This window comes from Panulirus ornatus, chromosome 34 (assembly GCF_036320965.1).
Source record: "Panulirus ornatus isolate Po-2019 chromosome 34, ASM3632096v1, whole genome shotgun sequence".
Taxonomy (NCBI): domain Eukaryota; kingdom Metazoa; phylum Arthropoda; class Malacostraca; order Decapoda; family Palinuridae; genus Panulirus; species Panulirus ornatus.
The window spans coordinates 11298656-11323152 of record NC_092257.1 but is presented as its reverse complement, the minus strand read 5'-3'; the positions used below and the strand labels follow the sequence as shown (position 1 = coordinate 11323152).

The following is a 24497-nucleotide window of genomic DNA, read 5'->3' as shown; positions in this document are numbered from 1 at the left end:
CATCTCAGACGGCGACTCAGTGACCAGAAATGACGGTATGAAGATAAGATGTAATAACAATGGGGACAACAACCTTCAGGTGTTAGTAAATACAAAACCATAAGACCTCTCATATTACAACCAGACTAATACATCAATGAGATCTTCTGTCGGTAAACAATCCTGATTAAATAAGTACCACTAAATAATGTTTTTCTTTTCCAGAATCCAACCCCATTCGAGCAGATTTTTTTCTGCTATTAGGATAGCTGTGTTCCCATTCTCACATCCCTATTCATAAAGTTTCTATGACTCTATACTTCCCACATACTACAGAGTGATTCTTCTATTTTTCCAAACGGCAGTTGAGCCGGAGGGAGAGGTGGGTGGAAAGGCGCCCTCAGCTTTACTATCCTACTGCTCCCACAATCTTGGCAGACTATCACAGATAACCTCGTTATGGACCATAAGGTCTGCTGTTATCTGTCCTTCCCATGTACTCTCCTCATGTAATCGCCAGACCCTCGTAGCTACCCCTAAGCACCTGTCAGACTCCCTCTCCTAATGTGTGTCAGACTCCCTCCCTTCGTGTATGTCAGATCTCCTCTCCTCTCTTATCTATCTATCTATCTATCTATCTATCTATCTATCTATCTATCTATATATATATATATATATATATATATATATATATATATATATATATATATATATATATATATATATATAACCCCCTTCCTTCTCTTATCTATTCATCAAAATCCCTTCCCCTCTCTTATCTATCCATCAACAACCCCCTCCCTTCTCCTCTACTTCTATTACTCTTTCCCCTCTCTTATTTTTCGCAGTTCTCTTGTTATTCGTGACCTTCCTCCTGCCCACGTGTTCACCAGGGTTAGCTCGTTCACTCCTTTTTATCTCACACTGTTTCTGGCTTTCAGTTTCCTTTCTTGTTTCTGACATTCCTTAAACGTTTATCCGTCTTAGGTTACCTCTGAATTGACTATTTTCCTCACTGTATATATATATACTTGTCTGGTCTTTACGGGTTTAGCTAAGGAGCACATGGAACAGACAATAAAGCCTTTAAGGAGAAATGCCTCTTATAGTTCCTTCCTCTAATCCTACTTTTGGAAAGTAATAATACAAGAGGGGAAGATTCCAGTCCCCCTCACTCTCGCTGGGCGGGGAGGACGCAGCGCGGTGTGCGTGATGAAGGCTTCTGCACAATCCAGAACGTTAGAGGAGCAAAGCTCAAAATCTCTCATCTGTGTTTACCTAGCATCCCAGCCCACATAACGGAGATGATGGTGGTGAAGTCTGGATGTTGCTCAGTCCCGTAAGTTCTGCCTCCTTACCTCTGGCCACAGAGGAAAACTTTTTCGGACGGAAGGTAGGAATGGGGTTAGTTCCCCCCTTGGAGCTGTATGAGGCGTTAATCTCTCATACTGATATCAACCACCACATACATCGTGCACTCTGAACTCTCAGGTCGTCACCAGCCACAGCAACACCGACACCCACTGTGGACGTCAATTGCCCCCGTCAACAGGACCAGGGGTGAGGGTTGGCGGTACACCGGAGTCCAGGCTGGACCGACCCAGCGTGCCGCCAGGCCGTGACACATCACGCACGGGAGTCACCAGCCCGAGTGTCACAATGACCCGCCTAAATTCATGTTTGTTGTGGTTATGTGTATCACCAAGGAGTCCAGGTCAGCCGGGGTCAAGGGTGGTCATAACGGTGTTGAGGAGGATGGTGTACATCCATCACTGCTCTGGTCACATCAGGTCAGGTTAGATTAATCTACTGCACCTGGCGCAGGTGGTGGCAATTCCACCTGCGGGGCAGATCGCCAGGGGACAGTGGTGTTGATACAGTGGTGCTGGACAACTAGCGAACCGGAACCCCGAGTTTTACCATATCCTGGCTACGCCCTTCACAGTCGCTTGCAGGCATATCAAGCGTCACGGATCACACGCCACATTCCCCGTAATGTTCAGCGGAATAAACATGGCAAGTAGCGAGACCTGAACCTTACAGCCTCCGAGCGTAGGACTGGCTCAGTCTCCCTCAGTGAGGTTCGTCTATATATTTCGAAGATAAGAACAGATGACGGTGTCCATCTCTCACATATCCTTGATCTTCTGTTCTACACTGTCTTTATGCGTGTTCATATTTCTATTAGAACATCAGGTGTCTGAGCTCAGCCATACTTGACTTTATTATACTTCCAACTTTGACAATTACATGTCTCCAGTATTTCATTTCCTGATCTGAATATTCTTTGTTCTCTCTCCTTTATCATTTCCCCATCTTGGAACAAGTTCTCTTATCAACCAGAGTTGAAAAATATCATTGTCATGTATCCTTCCGCAGGAAGAACATAATACTTGTTAGTAGGTTCCTCTTGGCTGTGAGAACATGTGTATGGAAATCATTCTCTTTCTATACAACCACAGCCAACTCACCTCTACCTAACTCTCCGTAGGGTACACAATTTACAGGTTCCTGTTTATCTTCAACAGACCTCTGAGAAATTTTCATTGGAACATATTCATCTGATGAACCTTTTAAAACCCCCGTACAAAAGTAGGGGTTCGATAAGCTTCTCAAATAATTCGCACTCAATCTCAATTGTTTTATATATGAAGCAGTACTTGGCCCGCCTGGCGTGATTAACATGTTTGTTAATATCTTTGGCAAATTTACCATTAAAATCATGCCCAGTGCCTTAGTAAATGTAATCAATATAATATAACTACATTTGTCTTACTAATATTTACTGTAAGATGCCAGTCCTGGCGGTACATATGAACGGCACAGAGCACCGTCTTCTGGCCCTCTGGTAACTCTGCTAGTTAAGCGGTGTCGTCATCATAATAGGAACATACATCCCCAGGAACACATCGACATCTGCATCATCTAGTATATTACAAGTATCAATAAGTAACTATCCCACACGTTTATAGATCATCATAACTCATTTAGATAAACAGCAGACAATAAAGAAGACAAGTTTTCACCTTGTCGTACACCGGTGTCAAACAACACATGTAATACCATGTTTTTCCACGGGACTCTTCATTATAATGCACGTTTTAAGCTATGTTCATTACTGTGCTATTCATATCATGAGCATTATGTTCTTACCAGAGTGAAGTTCTATCAGTTAGATCAAAGGCTATTTCCTATTGTGCGTGAAGGAACAATACACTCTGGTGCGTCGGGTCGGATACGGATCAATAACTGAATGAAACGCAAAGATATGGGCGGGAGAGCCCCAGCCTCTCTCTGATCCCAGAATGCTCCTCACCAGGAGTCTGAATATTCTGAACGACACAGTCACGTACAGCACTGTACATGGTGAGAAGTCACGTACAGCACTGTGCATAGGTGGGTAGCACGTACAGCACTGTACATACGTGGGTAGCACGTACAGCACTGTACATAGGTGGAGTGTTATACACATGACTACATACGTGGGCGAACACGTGCATGAATAGTAACGTACAAGACTTTACGTATACTTACAGACTAACAGAGGGAATACGGGACACTCGTCACAGTTTCCTTTTTCATCTGACTTGAGACAAAAATGGCGTTCCGCACATCTCGTTTCTAGGTCCCATCATATTTTTTATTTGAGTGCCTGTACTCCAGCCACAGGGACAGTCGTCGAGGTTCGTCACGCATAATATATACATTTGCAGATGACGTCCTCTGTATGAAGGATGCTAGTGGTCACGGCTGTGCCTGCCTGTAAGTCACGGGGAGGCGTGAGGCGTTGGTTGGATGCAGAGGTCATGATATTCAGTCCCGTCCACCGTAGGCGACAGGACTAATTCGCGTACGCGTCAGCGGTTTCTGACGAGGTGTCCCGGGTATTGATCACATATGTCAGACCTAAATTATTAGCATACGCATCACCCGTCTGGTCCCGCGACCTGAAGATGGACCGACCTATAAGTAGGAGCGAGAGACCAGTGGGAGACGATGATTGTTTCTGACCCACAGAGTGAGGATGACAGCCCAAAACCTGCCCATATCAAGAGACGGAAAACCAAACAAAAACGATCCTGAATTCTTAAGTTCCCTCAGTACAACGATGAGGTTGATGTCGATCAAATCTTTCACGCAGGGTGGACCATTTTGACTAAACCTAACGCCAAACTAAGGACATATGTGGAAAACTGTAAACAACAGGGTAAAAGGTAAATGGAACAAGGTAAGGTCGAAGTAGATATTGTAAAAATAATGACTAGAAGCTTATATCAACCTGCACCATTAACTTAGCTTTGTGATTCTTGTTCTGAAAATTAGGCTTACTTTACATGAGAAAAATCGTCAACACTATAGATTTCATTAAAAAAATCAAATTATATATTAAACAACTCATATTTCTTTAGCTACACTTGAAATCTGAGCTAATCCTGCCTGCAGATGAAGACGTTATGGCTATCTCAAGACTTTCTATATTTGGTAAATACCAGCCATCTTGGATGATGGTATGGGGGGGTCATCGGCCACAACAATGGGAAGGAACCACCTGGAGAACTTTCCCGCCAAGTTTGGTTCAGGCTGGTCCAGTGGTATCAGCGGAGGAGACTGAAGTGTGGAAAGTTGACGGACGGACGGACGGACGAAGAAGACAGACGCCGTGCTAACGTACGGACGGAGGAAAACACATACGCCAAGTAAAAACAAAACCTGACTTAGTGTTTCTTTGACCAGGTGAGATAATGAGAGGCAAACACATGAGGCTTCATGAGGGTAAACCTTCGTGCTTCACACACACACACACACACACACACACACACACACATCTAATTACACACACAAACAGGTGGAGATCTACCGTTGTACACATCCACCGACGCATACACAAAAATACAGCCCCCCCTCTCTCTCTCTCTCACACACACACAAACACACAAACAGACACGCACAGACTTAGACTACATAGAGTTAACATGTTTGCATTACATACGTTTACACTTAACACATGCATGTGATCGAACACGCACGGTAAGACGCTTACCTACTTGTGTACACACACACGGGCAGACAATCACAAGACTGTATACACAAACGGACACACAAACAAGGGCACTCTCATTCGCCAGTCCTGAAAGAACTGTGTGCGGGTATCCCACAACCTCGGGCTGAGGCACTCCAGTCCAAAGTAATTGGAATCTTTGACAATACCTTTGAAAAAATTAATCATTTTATCTTAATTACAATCAACTACGTCAAGATCACATCATAACCTACCGCACAACTTATGTTACACTACAACTTTATAAGTGTAAGGTAAACCCGGCTCTTCAACTAGCATACCACATCATTACGATGTACGATACCTTCACACTAGCAGGAATAATTACGAACAAACTTGTCACTTATTACCGAATAATAAGAAATAAAGAACTCACTTGTTGAATGTGTTTCACCAGCGACAGTATCTCCAATAGAAATAATCACCGCTATTAATACCACTTGGGTAAACACGCTATAATCTCGGTAGTTAGACCACTGTTCACTAATATTTCGTTTCACTAGGTCACCGTGCACCTGCGGCCACAACACCCTCCACATCCTCTGCCTCCTGCCACACTGAACCATCACTCCTCCACACCAACTTTCCTGCATTCACCGATGGGGCCCCGGCGCCGCCTATTGGGTGCGCCGCCAGCCAATCATCTCTTCTCCCGCCAAAAACTGACCGGATGAGGGATCACCGATGGTATTATATTTATCATAATCCAGGTAAAAATATCTCGTTTTTTTCAAATGGTATACAATAAATTTGTCTTTTACATATTTCTCTCAGACGCTGAAAGTTTGCTGGGAGACAAGGTAAAAAAAAAAGATATATAGGAGAGGAGAGACATATGGAGTGAAACAGAAAACTAACCTGAGTATGACGTGTTGCGTGGGCGTATGGGTGTGGTGGGCGTGGTTCAGGGAGCCGTGGGGTGTGAAGTTCTCTCTCTCTCCCCCGACCGGTGCTATTCCATCCCCTACCACCATTATGCCGCCCACGCCAGTGGAACACACCCGCCCGAAGAGAGCAGCTCGTCACAGTGGGAGGGTTGAGAGCCGAGGATCAATCGAGAGTCTAGTTAGAGTGTAAAAACATTAACGATTATACTGACTGCTGATTTACCACAACTAGAAATCAAAAATAAAAAATTCAAGAACTTTGCTTGATGAGTGAATTGGTGAAATAGAGTGGGAGTGAATATAAAGGTGTAATTAATTATGCGCGCGTGAAACGTCCACGGTAAACCACGGAAAAGTCTGTGGAGCCTAATTGTGGATAGGGTGCTGTGGTTTTGGTGCATTACACATGACAACTAAAGAATAGATATGAATAAATGTGGCCTGTCTTCGTCTGTTCCTGACGCTACCTCGTTAATGTGAGAAATAGCAATCAATTATACACAATTATTCTTCATGTGGTATGTGGAGCTTGGCAGTGGATTGAGGCTCTAATTTCAATGCATTATACTTGACAAGTGGAAGGATGCGAGAAAATGGTACCACTCTTTCATTTTTCCCAGGCACTACCCTGTTAAGCATCTCAAAGCTTTGAAACTCTACCTTCTTATGTCTTTCCCAATAACTATGACCAGGCACATTTTAAAAGACAGGTTCTTCACTCCCTCCAAAATTCATAAATACTTTCCCTTGTCTCTTCTTTTTCCCTTTCATAATCCTCTCTATATTTCAATTAAGGCCCGGCCTTGATGTGGACTTTAGTCTGTGACTGGAGCCTCCAACAAGTGTGTGTGTGTGTGTGTGTGTGTGTGTGTGTGACATTGAACAAGTATGAAAGAGAAAAAATGCTCCTAATGACAGACAGTTTCACTTGCCAACCTTGATACCATCTTGCTTTTATATTCCATTCTGAAACTAATCTTTACAGAACTGCACTATTAGTACAATTATATCTTCCTTCACTCTTTGTCTCTCTAATTTTATTTACTGAATCTCTCACATCCCTTACCTCTATCAAGTGAAATTAGAAATCTACTTGAGGTAAGCACAGAAACAGTCAAAGGAATCCATGATATAGGGCTAAACATGGTTTCACATGAGCCCAAGACTGATAATTATACAGTACAATGTGCTTTGCAGCAGAGAATAACAGCACTGTAAATCAAGCATGATATGCAGTGAGAATTAATGGTAAAATCTCATCTTTGATAATCAAAGGTACTCTCTATTCTTCTTTTTGTTGCCTTTCCGTCTAAATGTGCATATGCAATTGTGCATTTCTTTTTGTTTACTACATTAATTGTCATGGTTATCATCACAAGTATGTATCATTTACCATAAATTCTGATGTCTGTATTGCTTACAAACTACCATCACAGTACTAGGAAGGTTGATGCTATTAACATGACTTGTAAATAACCTGCATTTCAGAGGGCTAAACAAATCATATCTAGAACCCATACTGAAATTCTTTACATTTTAGCCATAAACAATGGTTAGGACATTGTATATATCCAATCCCCTTATACTCTTCCAAGTCACAAGGTAACAAACCTATCAAGTATTTACTGATCTATTGTGATATATATAACACATATAATTAATACATTTTATTCATTCAGGCATTGTTGTAGGTTTACACAATGTAATTCATTCAATTAACATGGTACCATTTTCCAAGGGTGCAAGACTACTCAGCAAGAAGTCTGGGAACCATTTTGTTACAAAAAATTTTTTCAAGGAAATAAAAATCTATCATTAATACCACTAACACCAGTTGGAATATGCCTTGGCATTGTCACTGAACAACTGGATTATCCTCAACTGATTAAACATAAAGAAATGATGAAATAGCTTATAATTTCTAAGCAAACACAAAGTCCTAATTTCTTGCACCTTTACATTATACTAACTGAACGTGTTAATAAGTTATCAATCGTGATTACATTATCAAAGCAAAAGATCCTTCTGCCACAAGGCATGAGAAACAATAAATGAATCATTGTGTAAAGAATACTAACACTAATGAATGAATTTCTGTTCATGTATAGGTTTAAGAATACAAGCTTTTTAGTGGAATTGTGGTTTTTGAGCATGACAATAAGCAGAACACACTTACATGTTCTCATACATGAAGGTTTATTCCGTGGCTTTAAATAATATCAGTCTGTAAAGAGGTCTCATAATTTTCAATTACCATGACAATAAGAATTTATATCCCCAAGGATGGTAATACAACAGCTTTTAAATCTTTCCTTGAAAAATACACATCTACCCTGAGAGATTAGATTCCTTAAAACACTGTGATAATAAATGAACAGTACACTAAAGGCTGAGCAAGGCTTAAATCGTCATAATTTTGAAAAACTTAAAAAATCTGAACTAAAATTCTGCATTTCTTTTATACAATATACAGGTCATTTAATACCAATGTAATACACCAGGTCAATAATACCAATATAAATACAAGACAAAGGTCAGTAATACCTTGAGAGTAATACTAATGGACATTAACAATAAACACTGTACCTTTGGATAGATTATTGTTCGGTTACTCAAGACACCTGCATAACAATCATAAACTCAATTTTCAGTCATACAGGTACTGTCAGTAGTTCATTAAAATTATATACAACCACAGTAAACTAAAAGTATATCTATTTTTAAATCAAAGAATCTCACAAACATTGTTCAGGAAAAATAAGTTTATATATTTACTACAAGCGTTATCTTTCATATTTTCACTAAAACTTTGGTCTAGTTATCATAAAAAGGAAATAACTGTGAAGTTTGGATTCACTGACATCAGTTTTTAAAGTATTTGAATGAAGATTTTTTAAAATAAATAGGTATGCTATGTCAGTGTTAGGCCTAAGTAATGAGAAGATTTCTTAACTATGGCTAATACTATTCACATCACGGTAACACATGGAATGATGCTAATCAACAAAACACTTCCTTAGTAGTTCCAGTTACATCACCTAGAAACCAATACAACCATTCAAAATAATATGGTTGGCTACCATTTCCTCACAAAAAGTATCAAAATACCCAACAGCAATAAAGTAAACATTTGTTGAAAAATCCTTTATTCTTGCCTGTAATATCAAATGCAAAAAGAATGTGGGTTGCCTCAATGAAAAAGTTTAAGAGGAAAAGTAACAAGGAAGGACAGATGTAAGGTATGATGGAAAACAACAAAACCTGAATGCTTGCATGCAATTGCTCTCCATTCTAAGCATTCAATGTATGGTTGGTGAATCATACAATAAATTGTATTTTTCACATTTTTCGACAATTTTCTTCAATGAGTTCTTACCTAACGCATAAATAAACAATTATCTACAAAGAGAATTTAGAAACGTAAGGGATAACATAGCTGAGAGAAATGTAAGAATCCAGGCTATATTAAAGAGTTAGCTGAGAAAGGCAAGTGGTATGACCAGATGGAATGAAGAAATTATTGAAGGGATGTATGAGAAACTTATGGCGAGGAATGCAGAAATGCAAAAGGAAATAAACTGTGGAGTGACATAGTGGGTGAAATGTAATACTAAGTTGGTTTGGGCATGAGGAAAGAAAGACAAAGATTTCACAAGGAGAGTGTATGATAGTACATTGAAAGGGGTTGGTGTGAAAGGAAGACCACCTGTGATAGGGGAAATAAAGTGGAAGAGTACTGGAGGAGGAGAAACCATGAAATGGTGTATGTGAGGGGAGCGTAATGACAAGGATAAGTGGAAACTCTTCTGGCATGGCCATCTTTTGATAGGAGTTCCCGAAGGGAATGGGCATCAGATATATAAATAGAACAGACATATTGGTATCACCTGTAATGAAACAGCAGATACCATCAGGTCCAGATGCATACTACATGGATAATATTGATCATCTACAGATCAAAAGTAAGAATAAAAAAAAAAATACATGTAAAACAGAATGCGATTTTACTCCATAAACCAGAATATTCTCCTACCTGACACCCTGATCACTGATTTGTCGAGGTTTTGGGGGCTTAATTTCTTCTACCTATGCTGCACTTAATTATTTCTTTGTGATATTGTTAAAATATCAAAGTCCTTACTGAGCAATGTATTCCATTTTACTAGTTAAATGAGTAACCTACTTATTTTATAACATGCTTAAATAAAAATATAGAAATTATTCCGATTTAGTAAGATATAGAAAAGAAATTCTTTTTATCAGTAGTTTTCAAATATCACACCATCTGATCCCAATACGGGCTAAATAATGGTGTTCATTTAAATATTGGACTAATGTGCGTTGCTGAAGGACATGACCAAATGACTGCAAGGTGATTAAGAGCAGGTATGTTTCATCCCAAAAAATTCTGAATTATGTGAAAACTTTCAAATTATCAACCTGGGGGAAAAGGGGGAAGGAAGGATTGTTTTATTTGGAAATGCACTGAAATCTCAAAACATCAAGGCTCAAAGTAATGAGGTTTTTCACAACTCTCCTGTGTTCACTAATCTAAAAAAATTGACCAGTATGTTTTTGATTTTCCTAAATGATATCCTACACTAAAATGAGTTAGCATATACAGTACAGTGACTAATGAGCTTGGGGATGACTTTACATCTATCAACATAAGGGTGAGAAATACCATAAGATACAAACATAAAAATAGCTTATGAAATAAATACACGAGTTTTATGAAAATGTCTTGCTCCATATAGGTACAGCTTGTGGGCAGTAACTGACCAGGGAGGTATATCACTAGTACTACCTGCCTAAGTATCAAGAGGGTTAGTAATGGGTGCACAACAAGCCAGCACTCTTGTGGTTGTCAAACTGCACTCATCTGACCCAAGTAGCTGTCTTTTCCCTCTGCCTCACCCACACATTGATTGTTGGCATTCTGTCTACAAACATACAGTCTCTCCATGTCACACACAACACTTAACTCACATAACTCATTCTTTGTAACTTTAGATTTTCCTGCAGTAAGCACTAGGCATTAGCTCTACCTTTTGGCAAAATGGTAAGAGCAACAGACAGTAGTAGGCAGGAACATTAGGTAGAAATGTACGGTAGGAGTATTAAGTAAGAACACCAATTGGGAGCATTAGGTAGTCTATTCACATCTCTGATGCCCATCCCCTCCAGGAACTCACTTAAGGGGATGGCCATGGCAAAAGGATGTCCATAACTGGTGAACTCCAATGCCACTTCTTAGCCTTTAGTACCTCATCCTTTAACAGGCCACCAGTAGAGGGAAACTCTAGGGTAATGATAGACAGATAGATAGATTACAAAGAAGCAGTAGCTTGGAACATTGGATGAAAGTGATCGGTTGGAACACTGCACTAGAGATGCTCCCTGCCACAGGCCAGTTAAGGGTGAGACACTAAAAGCCTAAGAAGCGGCAAAGGAGTTCACCAGTTGCAGAGACTCTTTTGCTGTAGCCACCCCCTTGAAGGAGTTCCCAGAGCAAACAGGCATCAGAGATATAGATAGATTAGATAGATAGATAGAAAGAAAGATAGATAACTAGCTAGCTACTCTGAATTTTAGAAGTTTAGGCCTTATGCAATGTTCTAAGTGACATGGAATCTACAGTATCAAGGGGGCTCTTTTAGCAATCTGCATGCATCAAATACCTCATCTGTATGATTCAAGACTTAGATGGCCTGTCTGAAGATCTTTGTCTTATATAATAATTCATCAGAAGTAAATCATGAACAATATTATTATACTTCTGACTTTAAAACCTAATTTTTTTCTTGAATACAGAGGAATGCAAAGAGCAACAGAACACAGGGTCCTTTCGACACACTTTGTAATATTGGAAGACATCAGAAATATAAAGATAACTAGAGAACAAAAACCTGTAAACTTTACCGATAAAGTATTTGTCAAGTCTACTCCTCATACATACCATGATGAAAGAAAGTCCTTTGCCTCATTTGAAGCACAATGTTTGCTAAAAAGCTTGTACCCATTACTTTAGGTGAAATTTGGTAAATCTACCCTGATATATCTACTCAGATTGAGAATATCTAAGCCTTTGATAATTCTGAATACCGACAGTAAATCACCTCTTAGCCTTCCCTTTTCCTAACTAATAAGTTTAATGCATCTAGTTGGCTCTCATTGGATATGTATATTGGACCAGGAGCCATCTTACTTGCTTGATACTATGATGTCTCTATTCTGATTGTCTTTCTTCAAACAAGGTGACCAAAACTGAACATGATATTCGAGATAGGAATGCAGCAAAGAATTGTATAGAGTAAGGATAAGATTCTGAAGACTGAATTTGAATGCCCTACCTAAGTGAATCCCATAATTTTTCATTTTCTATGCACTACTCACTTAGCTTATGTTACTGTTATAAGGACACAATAACACCACAGCAAGCAGCTGCATCTGGGCCAGGGCAGAGGTAGATATGTTTCTCTGTGATTAATCAGTTTGTGGCAGTCAAGCACCTATAACAAACCAATCAGGTAGCAACACATCTTAGTGATGAGTTCCTTAATTCACCTGTCTTAGTATGTGTACCTGTCACAGTAGTATCATTATTCTTCTGAAGACTACTGAAAAAAGTTAAGAATAACTTTCTAGTTCTTACTTTAGTTTACCTTACTACCTTTTACCAATCTGCCACTATGGATATTACCCATATCAGATTCCCTGAAGCACAGAAAATAGCAATAAAAAACAAGCCCATCTAACTAAATGCAAATAAAACAACTACTTAAGCAAATACACTTGGAGAAGTAATAAAGGTAATTTAGCAATATGTCATCAAATGTATGAGGCAGCCCACAATCAATAAAAATTTTTAAAATACAGCTACTATTTTATATATAGCTTTTCCCATTATTCTACGTGCACCTTTCAAACTATGGTATCAATTAACAAGAACAAGTTAGCTAGTTAAAAATAATAAAATACTGTTGCACTGCTCTTAAGAATATATGAACCTTGAAAATACAGTATCTGAGCCTTTAAGAAAGGCCATCCAACATGAAAATACACAGATTTTGCTCAAATACTTATTTGTTCATTTAACTTTTCTGACAAAAATACAACCCACATGGAAACAAATGTTCAAAATAATTTTGTGTATCAAAAGACAAAACATAAAAGGATATATTTGTTCAGTTAATTTCACATCTTTGGTGCTTATTACATAAGATGGTATAATACAAAAACTAGCTTGTGCTAGTTCTAAAGGAAAATATAAGTAAATGTTATAACAAAAAAAAAAGGGTTTCCTCAAGATCTGTACGGTCACTTTTTATATTCCACTTGTTGCAAAATTGCAGTTACATGTACCAAAGTACTCCCTGAATATAAGTGGTTTTGTCTTTTGGAGTTTAATAGGTCTCAATCACTGCAACATCATGCATTCTATGGTTATAAATACTGATTAAATGTTGCATCTATTCATCAAACAAAATTTTTCCAAAGGCTTACAAAACCAGAATGGATAAAATACAGCTTATAGGAAAAATTGAGAACTTCCTTTTCATGCAGCATTTTAATCTAAAGAGGTTTCCTTATAATCTATCATAAAATCCTATAATTATCAGGTAATGTTAACAAAGACAAAAAAGTAATCCTAATTTCAATCTGTAATCTACTTGCTATTGTACTTGTTCTGTAGAGGACACACAGTTAAAAGTCTTCAACAAATATCTAGTGTTACCTGGAAAACTCAAAATCTCAGCAGGCGGGTGGATGTTTCATTGTGTACTGAATTTCTTGACTATTTGTACATGTTAGCCACAAATGGTCCTATAATTAAGTATTTACAGTAAATTAACATATAATAAGGCCAAGCACTTTGTATACTGGTTCTGATATAACTTGACTTACATACCTTACAAGTGCCTTTTACTACATTATTTTTTTAGAGCACTCATGAATAAGCCCAAATCATATTCATTTTCATACTGATCTTCATCCCACAAATCAGGTAAGTTTTCTAGTACGGCTTTGATTCCTGGTGAGGTAACACCAAGAGCTACAGATGTAGAGTTGCTCCTATCACGAGAGTCTTTACTGCTTCGACCACAATCACCCTTCCCTGAGTCCAGAGTGAAGAGGTCCAATAGCTGCAAACAATAGTTTTTTATTGTTATACAAGTAACTGTAAACAGTAGTTACCTGATGTTACATATGTAAAATTTTTTTAACAATTATGTAACACAACATACAAATATCTTATAAATATTCCACATAAAATTTAGATGCCATACATAAAGAAAAGTTCTGGGAAACAATTACTTCTAAATGATGTAAATATAAATATTTTAATGAATAGTTTACAATGATCAACATTTCTCATCAAATGACAAACATGCAGAATCCCAAGGCATCCCATAAGTGTCCAAGAACTTTAAGCAAAATGAAAATATGACTTAAAACCAACTATGGTCTGATGTATTTCAGCATATTTATACCTTATGTCAGTTCTATTACCTTGTCTGTACAAGAATAGCTCTATATGGTTAAAGACTGCCTCCACTTTCAAGACATAGCCAGTATGTCAAAGCTTCCTTGTAAATCCAGCTGTTCAAGAACACCTCTATCTGTCTATCTCTCGATTTATATTTCTATCTTAGGTGATAAAGGTCAAGGGATTCTTCAAATTTCTCCACCGGGAGGTCCTTAATGTTTCTAGTGTGGGTAAGTAATGTGTATAACAATTGCAGACATTAGAGGTGTACTATTTCTTAGTATTCCCTGCTGCAAAGAACTGGGACACATGATATTGCTCCTCTGTATTAAAATATGAATGCACACATCTTTGGATGCCAATTTTGTTATCAAAATCTCATGGCTGGTGCCTAACATATGGATCAAACTCGTAGAATAATTACCTAACCTACCCTAACCAAACCTAACCACAATGCACACTACATTACATGATACCTTTTAGGTTTTAATTCAACCATATACACTAAACACATATCTGTATTCTATGTAAAATGACCTACTTTTTTACACTAAACTTTATTTTGCATGATAAAATTTAACATACTATTAACTAATACACAATCCTACTAATAACCCTTTTATCACAATAATGTAAGCATACTTCATTATTTCTTTATTCTAAAACTAAAATTTCATTATTTAAGGAAAGAATACGAGAGCTTGCATAATATACACCTTTTATAATAATGATACATATGGCTGATTGAGACGTGATACTTTTTCATCTATGGTGCATGGATACTGGTAACATCTAAGGATAACAGGTGGAATCAAATATTCGCTGGGTATTGAAATGAGGACTGGAACCATTAAGTTATCAAACTGCAATAGCTGCAGTGAACTGTCCATCACCATTTGACGATTACAGCGTTTTAGGGTCATACATCTAACCGTGGTAACATGGTCATAAGCTTAGACATTGCCATCAAGTGAAGTCCACCTGGAGTAAGAGTACCATTTCTTTATGGATAAAATGGGTAACTAACAACAATCATTTACTCACCCTGTTATTGCATCTCAACTACCTCTTGATGCAGGGCTCATTTCAGTAACTAAGAGGCTTTGCAAGACCACTGTATTTCCTTATTCTTTTTTTTTTTTTTTTTTTTTTTTTTTTTTTTTTTTTTATACTTTGTCGCTGTCTCCCGCGTTTGCGAGGTAGCGCAAGGAAACAGACGAAAGAAATGGCCCCCCCCCCCATACACATGTACATACACACGTCCACACACGCAAATATACATACCTACACAGCTTTCCATGGTTTACCCCAGACGCTTCACATGCCTTGATTCAATCCACTGACAGCACGTCAACCCCTGTATACCACATCGCTCCATTTCACTCTATTCCTTGCCCTCCTTTCACCCTCCTGCATGTTCAGGCCCCGATCACACAAAATCTTTTTCACTCCATCTTTCCACCTCCAATTTGGTCTCCCTCTTCTCCTCGTTCCCTCCACCTCCGACACATATATCCTCTTGGTCAATCTTTCCTCACTCATTCTCTCCATGTGCCCAAACCATTTCAAAACACCCTCTTCTGCTCTCTCAACCACGCTCTTTTTATTTCCACACATCTCTCTTACCCTTACGTTACTTACTCGATCAAACCACCTCACACCACACATTGTCCTCAAACATCTCATTTCCAGCACATCCATCCTCCTGCGCACAACTCTATCCATAGCCCACGCCTCGCAACCATACAGCATTGTTGGAACCACTATTCCTTCAAACATACCCATTTTTGCTTTCCGAGATAATGTTCTTGACTTCCACACATTTTTCAAGGCTCCCAAAATTTTCGCCCCCTCCCCCACCCTATGATCCACTTCCGCTTCCATGGTTCCATCCGCTGACAGATCCACTCCCAGATATCTAAAACACTTCACTTCCTCCAGTTTTTCTCCATTCAAACTCACCTCCCAATTGACTTGACCCTCAACCCTACTGTACCTAATAACCTTGCTCTTATTCACATTTCCTTATTCTGTCACATGCAAAAAAGTCTACTCTCACCATGCTGTACCATTTCACTCATAAAGAAACTAATATCATAGGTATTTTGCTTTGACTAACCTGGTCAGTTCCCATGCTGAGCAGACTAGAGTTCTCATGACTAATTACTGTGTTTGCAGTCATCATCTTAAACTTTTGCAACCTGTGAAGAAGAAAATACAATTACATTATCATGATCTGAGCATTTGCCTAAAAATAATACAATCTTTCCAGCTCACCATCGTACAAAAATCTATTTCAAAGTGTATGAAAACAATGAACTAATTCATCCGATCATATTTTTCTACAAGTAATACATGGGCAAGAATGAAATTAGGAGTAACTACAATGAAGCATATAGATGGACTTATACCAACAAATAATAACACAGAAAAGTATTACACTGAATTCTGTGTTTATCAGTCCACTACAAGAAAATGAGCAGCACTGTGTAATAAAACCAACACAGACAGTGATATTAAAGGAGTTAGTAACATCTGAAATAACCCAATGACTATGGCTACTCTAGATATTTAGTTTGTCCCTGGTGTAGTAATTTTAAGTAAATTTGAGAAAAAATAATTTTTTTGTTTTTGTTCGAACATTCAAGAGTTTGTTTTTCACTGAAAAAATATATACTTATACCAGTATAGTAAAATGTTACACATGTGGTGAGTTTATCAAATGAATGAATGTTCAGGCTGTAACAATGCTAAAAGAGTGATGCATCCCTTCTAACTGTATATGCACACATCCCACTATGGAATCATGTTATAGTTTCCAATAATATGTCACTATTACTATATTTATGGAGGCTGGGGTCGTGAGTGGATAAATGTAAGTGAATAGAAAAGATGGTAAGCCACCATTATTGGATTACATACTAATAGGTAGATGTGCAAAAGAGAAACTTTTGGATGTGAATGTGTTGAGAAGTTGCAGGTAGGGGATATCTGATCATTATCCTGTGGAGCTAGGGTGAAGATTTGAAGGGGTTTTCAGAAAAGATGAAACAATATCGGTGAAAAGGGAGTGGTGTGAGTAAGTGAGCTTGGAAAAGAGACCTGTGAGAAGAAATATCAGGAGAGATTAAGTGCAGAATGGCAAAAGGTGAGAGTACACGAAGCTAAGAGAGTGGGTAAGGAATGGGAGGTATTTAAGGAAGCAGTGCTGGCATGTTCAAGAGATGCTTGTAGCATGCTTAAGGTGGGAGGCATACAGCTTAGAAAGGGTTGTGAGTAATGGCATGATGAAGTAAAGTTGCTAATAAAAGAAAAAAGGGAGGAATTTGAGCAGTATTACAGGGAAGGAGAGCAAATGATTGGAAGATGTATAAGAGAAAGTGGCTGGAGGTAAAAATGAAGGTACAAGGATTGAAAAAGAGGGCAAATGAGAGCTGGGGTGAGGAAGCATCCAAACTTCAAAGTATAAGATGTTTTGGAAAGAAGTTAATAGTGTGCAAGAAACAAGAGAACATACAGGAACATTGGTGAGGAGGGCAAATGGGGAAGTAGTAACAGGTAGTGATGAAGCGAAAAAGGTGGAGTATTTTGAAAGGCTGTTAAATGTGTTTGAAGACAGGGCGGCAGATGTAGGGTGTCTGGGAAGGGGTGGTATGCAAAGTGAAAGTCAAGAAGTGTTGTTTGGTGAAAAAAATGAGGTGAAAGCCTTGTGCAAGATGAAATGAGGCAAGGCGGCTCGAGTGGATGGTATCGCAGGTGAATTCTTTGATAAAGAGGGTGACTGTTTACTGGTTAGGGTTTTTAATGTATGCATGGATCATGGTGATGTGCCTTAGGAATGAGAATGAATGTATAGTTCCAATGTATAAAGGCACGGAGGATAAAGATCACTGTTCAAACTAAAGAGGTACAAGTTTGTTGAATGTATCCAAGTTGTGTGGTAAAATAGTGAATGAGAGGGTGAGGGCATGTACACAGCATCATATCAGAGGAGGAAGAGTGTGGCTTCATAAGTGGCAGAGGATGTGTAGATCAGTAGTTTGCTTTAAAGAACATAAGTGCGAAATACTTACAGAAACAGAAGGATTTGTATACATCATTTATGGAACTGGAAGGTTTTAAGAATATGTGGTGCTGGAGGAAAGCTGTAAGAAATGTGGAAGTTTTTAACAAGGAGGTATGTCTTGTGTAGGAGCTGGAGGAGGAAACAGAAAATGATTCCAAGTGAAGGCTGGGTTCAAGTGAGGGTGTGTGATATCATCATGGCTGTTTAATCTATTTATGGATGATGTGGTGAGAGAGGTAAATGCAAGTATTGGAGAGAGAGGCAGGTATGCAGTCTGTAGGGGTGAAGGGGGCCTGGGAAGTGAGTCAGTTGTTGTCTGATGATGACATAGCACTGGTGGCCGATTTGAATGAGATACTGCAGGAGTTGGAGATTAAGTATGGAAGAGATTGCAAAACGAAGAAGTTGAGAGTAAATCTGAACAGAAGCAAGGGTATTAGATTCAGCAAGGTAAAGGGATAGGTTGGATTGGGGGTCAGTTTGAAAGGAGAGAAATTGGAGAATGTAAAATGTTTTAGATATCTGGAAGTGGACATGGCAGCAAATGGAACCATGGAAGAGGAAATTAATCACGAGGCAGGTGACGAAAAACAGATTCTGGGAGCACTGACAAATGTGTAGAAATAGAGGTTGATATGTTTGAAGATATAGATGTCCAACAATGTTATATGGATGTGAGGCATGGGTGATAGACAATGTGCAGAGGTGGGTGGATGTGTTGAAAATGAAATGCTTGAGGACAATGTGTGGTGTGATGTGGTTTGATTGAGTAAGTAAAATGGGTAAGAGAGGTGTGATAATAAAGGAAGACAGTAGTAGTAATAGAAAAAAAAAGTGTGGTGTGATGTGGTTTGATCGAGTAAGTAATAAATGGGTAAGAGAGAGGTGTGACAATAGAGGAAGACAGTAGTAGTAGTAATAGAAAAAAAAAAGTATGGCTGAGAAAGCTGAAAAGGGTGTGCTAAAATGGTATAGATATATGGAGAGAATGAGCTAGGAGAGGTTGAGAAAAGAATGTATGTAAGGCATGCATGAGAGAGAGTGACTTGGAATGATGTGGTCAAAATGCTGTTCATGGAATAAACCATAAAAAGGTCTGTGGGGCCTCGTTGTGGATAGGAAGCTGTGGTTTTGATGCAATACACATGACAGATAAAGAATGGACATAAGTGAAAGTGGTTTTCTTCACCTGCTCCTAGGGTTAACTTGCAAATGTTGGAAACAGCGATCAACTACGAAAAAAGAATTATATCTATACATCTATGTACATTATTTATATAAATCTATTATACTATCTACATACAATTTCCTTGCTGTTTTGTCAGTGTAAAATGATGCACTATCCTCCAAAGCATTTTGATGGTTACTAACTTTGAGTTGAGAAAATGTGAAAAGGATGTGGAAACATTGTCTGAGTAGCCAGTAATTGTTTCTACTCTCATTATTCTGGAATTTTCATTTTTCACACTCACAGGCATCTGCCATGGGCTTCCTGTACTGTATACAGCATATAAGCAGTCAGTAGGTTAAATCAAAAAGTATAAGCACTAACAGGTGAATCATCTGTTGAATAATATCAAAATTGCTCTTCAGTACAAAAACTTTTTTTTTTTACTCTTTTACCACATAAGTAAAATAGAATAAACAAGACCAGTCTGGTCACCCTAACTTGATGATGAAACAGAAATGACAGAAAAAGTCCAATTGAAAACAGAAACGATCATAACCAAAATAAGTAAAATGAGCTACAGGGAGATTATAGCAGCATAAAGTTGCCCATACTAAATGATAAAAGAAAGATAGGAGCTGATTATAGTTTTCAATTTTCTAACTTACAAAAACATTGTTGATAATGAGCAAGAACAAACCAAGGAACTACTGGAAGTATGAAACCAAGAAGGTCAAGAAACTCTGAATGAAGATGAACTACATGTAAGTTTGTTTGCTAGTACAGAATGTTTACAAGATGGGGTCCAATCAATATAGAAGTCCCTCAATGTACTATAAAAATTAGTAGTTACACAAGCTACAACATAATACATTTCATAAAATCCTATGGGTGCCATTATTTGTAACAAACCCCATAATTTTTTCTTCTAAGGTTCCTCTCGTAATGAGTCTGTACACATTAACCACCCGCTTCTGGCCAATACGGTGAGCACGATCCATAGCTTGTAAATCTCTCATTGGGTTCCAATCATGCTCCACAAATATGACCTGCAAATAGGACATATCTTCAACATAAAAATACAATAAACCTTCCATTCTCATGTAAATATCTATTCTTACTCAGTAGGTCAGTGTTAAAGAGATGTTAGTATAAATGTTGAACTGAATGACTGACTTAGTGGAAAACATCAGCTGCTAAAACTTAATAACTTTTTATTTTTTGCACAAAGATATGTCTAAAACCTTACAGCTATTTACATGTGATTGTATATTTTGGCTTTCTTTAAAGAATATCCAAAAACTTGAGACCATCTATATATGATCATATATCTAGGCTTCTTTTAACAAATTCCTCATTATAAGTACAATGATATTATTGTCTAAAATTTCTAGAGTTCTGCTTTGTTTCCTTTCAAACACAAATGGATATGTTTGAGAAACTATTAAATCTAAAGCTGATTGACCAGATGGAATACCAACATTACCACATGATCGTGATGACTGAAAAATGAAAAAAATAAAGCAAAGGATTTGGAAACTGCACTGACTGGAGCATGAAAGAGTATACAGTAATGTAAAATAAAACAGTATAAGTCTTTCATTTCAATGTGGTCACAGAAAGTGAAATATCTATGAAAGAAAAGAGGGTCCCATAATGATCTTTTTTCAAAAACGTGATGGTAGGACAGAATAAAAGAATATAACATTAAGACAAATGCCAGAATGCATGAATGTATCATTACCTATAGATTTTTGAGATTGCATTCACTTACCGTGTCTGCACCAATCAGGTTGAGTCCAAGACCACCAACTTGTGTTGTAAGGAGCAAAAGATCTATGGATGGGTCTCCATTGAATCTCTGAACCAGTGCATGTCTTGATCCTGCTGGTACTGAGCCATCCAATCTCAAGTATGTTACACTTGGAAGATGTATCCTAAAATTACAAAAGAAAAACTTCTGAGACTGGATATCTACTGTCTACCACTTCAAAGCTAATTTCACCATTCTAGGTAAAGCCTTTATAATGTGTATTACCCAGAAGTAGAAAAAAGGCAACAACAAACAAAAACTGAATTTTAAAACTGAAATTCCATGAAGCATAATACTGTATCTCAAAATTTTATGTTACAATATTTAAAAACTTATTTTGGATAAACTTAAATTTCACACTTCACACCAATCTTCATCAAGGAAGCCTTTTTTCCATGTTCAAAGAGAGATGGCAATAAGGTGGGTCTTGAAGAATGATAAATCTACTTGTTACTCTAACATAAGTGGATCAACTGCCATTTCTTATCTCTAAAAAAAATAAAACAATGGAAGGGACAATGACTGCTCATAGGAAGTGGAAGATGAAAGCAAGAAACAGAGAGGGAGAAAAAACTAGGAAAATGTGAAAAAAGGGCAATATGGAGTGAGAATGTGTGGCAGACCATGAAGGGGTGCAAATGTGTTAACACAGCCAAAGCTCACTCTTGTAAGACTTGGCAATCCCTTTATTCCTCTCATTGTAGGCTACCTAGTCTTGTAACATGACTGATCTCCACTAAATTGAAACCCGTGTTCTTTTCCTTTCTTGCATTTTCTAAAATTCCTTACATACAACAATAAATAACTTATACACAGCTTACTATGCATAGTTCTTGCACCTTCCTGCTTTACATGGAGGAAATTGTGATTTGTACTAAAAACATATAACTCAAATACAAAGACATCCACTGACACACCTGGAAAATCTCTCTAAACCTCAGTAATTTCATTACTGTCTCTCAGACAGTCTCAAGAGATACAAAATCTTTCATTTTTTAACCATCTTCTTTCTCTTCCTATTTCTTTATTATCTTTTAAGATATTGAAATTTTTCAATAATCAAATATTTACATCCTTAATCCTAAGTACACTGATTTTTCTCTCAAATAGAAATCATATGTTTTACACACATTCACAGTATTATAATTAAAATGCACTTAAGATTAAAAAGCATAAAAACCCAAAAGTAATTCATACAAAATCCAGAAGAAATGCACATAAACCTACTTGAGCAAATCATTCTCAATAATATCTAGCATGGCTTTCAGCTGGCAGAAGATGAGAGCTCGATGCTGGGAGACAACCACTTCAGTTGCTGATACACCACTCACACCAATCCCACAATCCAAAAGCAGCTGCCTGTTTTTCGAGAAACATATTGTTAATGATCAGTTAAAGTTCAATCTTTTCATCATGTCAATATTTTCCCCATACCATGCGATTATTTTCAACTAAACTGCAGAAACTGGCAGAGAAATTAAATCACTCCAGATTTGTTTTACATGATTATCTAACAAAAATTTACTTCAGAAAAAATGATGGAATGAAGAAAATAATGAGGTGGTGTATGAAAGATCTGGTACTGCAGGAAATGCAAAGGTATTGAATTGTGGAGTGGCAGACTGGGTGAAACATAATACCTTGAAGGGTTTGGACAGGTGGAAAGAATGCAAGACAGGGAGTTTACAAGGAAAGAGTATTATGGTATGACTATAGGGATTAGTATGAGAGGAAGACTGCCTATGACACAAGGAAAAAGATGGAAGAGTAGTGGAGGGAGAGAAATGAAGAATGCATGGAATGGTATATGCAAGGGATGCATGTAAAGACTGGGATAAATGGAGACTTCTGTCAAGGCCATCTCCTTGATGGGTGTTCCTGTATGGAATGGGGTTCAGAGATATTAGATAAATAGGCAGATGGTAGAAATCCTTTAAATCTCACCCAGTGATAGTATTCTCCAATGAACACAATATTCTTACACCTTTTACAAGCATTACCAGAATCTGCCAACTTGCGGTTAAGTTACAAGTAAAAGGTCACCTTCGACAAAACTGTATCATAGGAGTACAATCCCATCAAAGAACTTCTAGCTCCAAAGAAGACTTCCTCCAATCACTGATTACAGCACTGCCTATAAGTTGCAGGAGTCCTTAGACAAGGGGTCCTTGGTGTTATATAATAATTTTTCATTCTTGTATGCTCTTCCCTGCTTTAGAAATAACAGCATCATTTGCTTGCATCCAATCTATAGCTCATTTTTTTAATACTTGATTGCCATTTCCCGAGTTAGCGAGGTAGTGCATGGAACTGATGAAGAAAGACCGCATCCACTCATCCATTCTCTAGGCATCATGTGTAATGCATACAGCTGTCAAGAATAATGGATACATATTGCACTAGACAGAGGGGATTAATCTTAAATTACCTGGAATAAAGTATCCCTAAGCCAGCCATCAATTGTGAGGAAAATATTCATTTAGGTAATAGTGACTACGTCACAAACGCGGGAGAGAGTGAATAAGTATGATGAAAAATACATAAATAATAGGGACTATATGAGAATACATGCAACACAGGAAATACGCAATCCCTTCTAAAGTATTAAGTGAATAAATTTGTAAATTTGATGAACATAATCTGACAAATACCATACAGCACTCACTTTCCTATGTCAACATGGGAGCAGTACAATCATTAGGAAAATACTGTTTCAAATCAAAGAATGCCACAGTCTTTCAGAACATTTCAAAATTCTCTGAAGACTGAGAGTTGAGGTCCTTAGGTAAAGTCACTTTCGAGATGAATATCATAGAGCTATATGGCACAAATTTAAGTCCATGAACACTCTGGGTACTTAAAAGAAAAATTAGAAATTTACATACTTTAGTGCTGGTAGCTTGGCTGAGTGAGATATATCAGACAATGTCGAGTTACACTCCTTCAATTTAGAAGAGACACGCTCATACTCAGGATGTCGAGGCTTGAGTACCAGCTTTGGGTGATTACATACTTTACGCAGGTATTGTAATGC

General features: G+C 37.9%; 2 protein-coding genes across 3 annotated transcripts in view; both read right to left on the bottom strand.

Moving 5' to 3' along the window:
• Positions 1 to 5589, bottom strand: part of M6 (neuronal membrane glycoprotein M6) — a 170821-nt gene extending 165232 nt beyond the window's left edge. The window contains 1 exon segment of the mRNA XM_071682323.1: positions 5415 to 5589. The gene's annotated coding sequence lies outside the window, so the exon portion shown is untranslated.
• A 1990-nt stretch (positions 5590 to 7579) lies between these two features.
• Positions 7580 to 24497, bottom strand: part of Hel89B (histone acetyltransferase 1) — a 72169-nt gene continuing 55251 nt past the window's right edge. For both annotated transcript variants that reach the window (XM_071682321.1, XM_071682322.1), the window contains 6 exons: positions 24349 to 24497; positions 22691 to 22822; positions 21425 to 21587; positions 20563 to 20699; positions 16536 to 16617; positions 7580 to 14072 (listed from right to left, as the gene is read on the bottom strand). In XM_071682321.1, coding sequence (XP_071538422.1) covers positions 13860 to 14072; positions 16536 to 16617; positions 20563 to 20699; positions 21425 to 21587; positions 22691 to 22822; positions 24349 to 24497 — 876 coding nt within the window. In that variant the 3' untranslated portion in view covers positions 7580 to 13859. The remainder of the gene's footprint in view (positions 14073 to 16535; positions 16618 to 20562; positions 20700 to 21424; positions 21588 to 22690; positions 22823 to 24348) is intronic.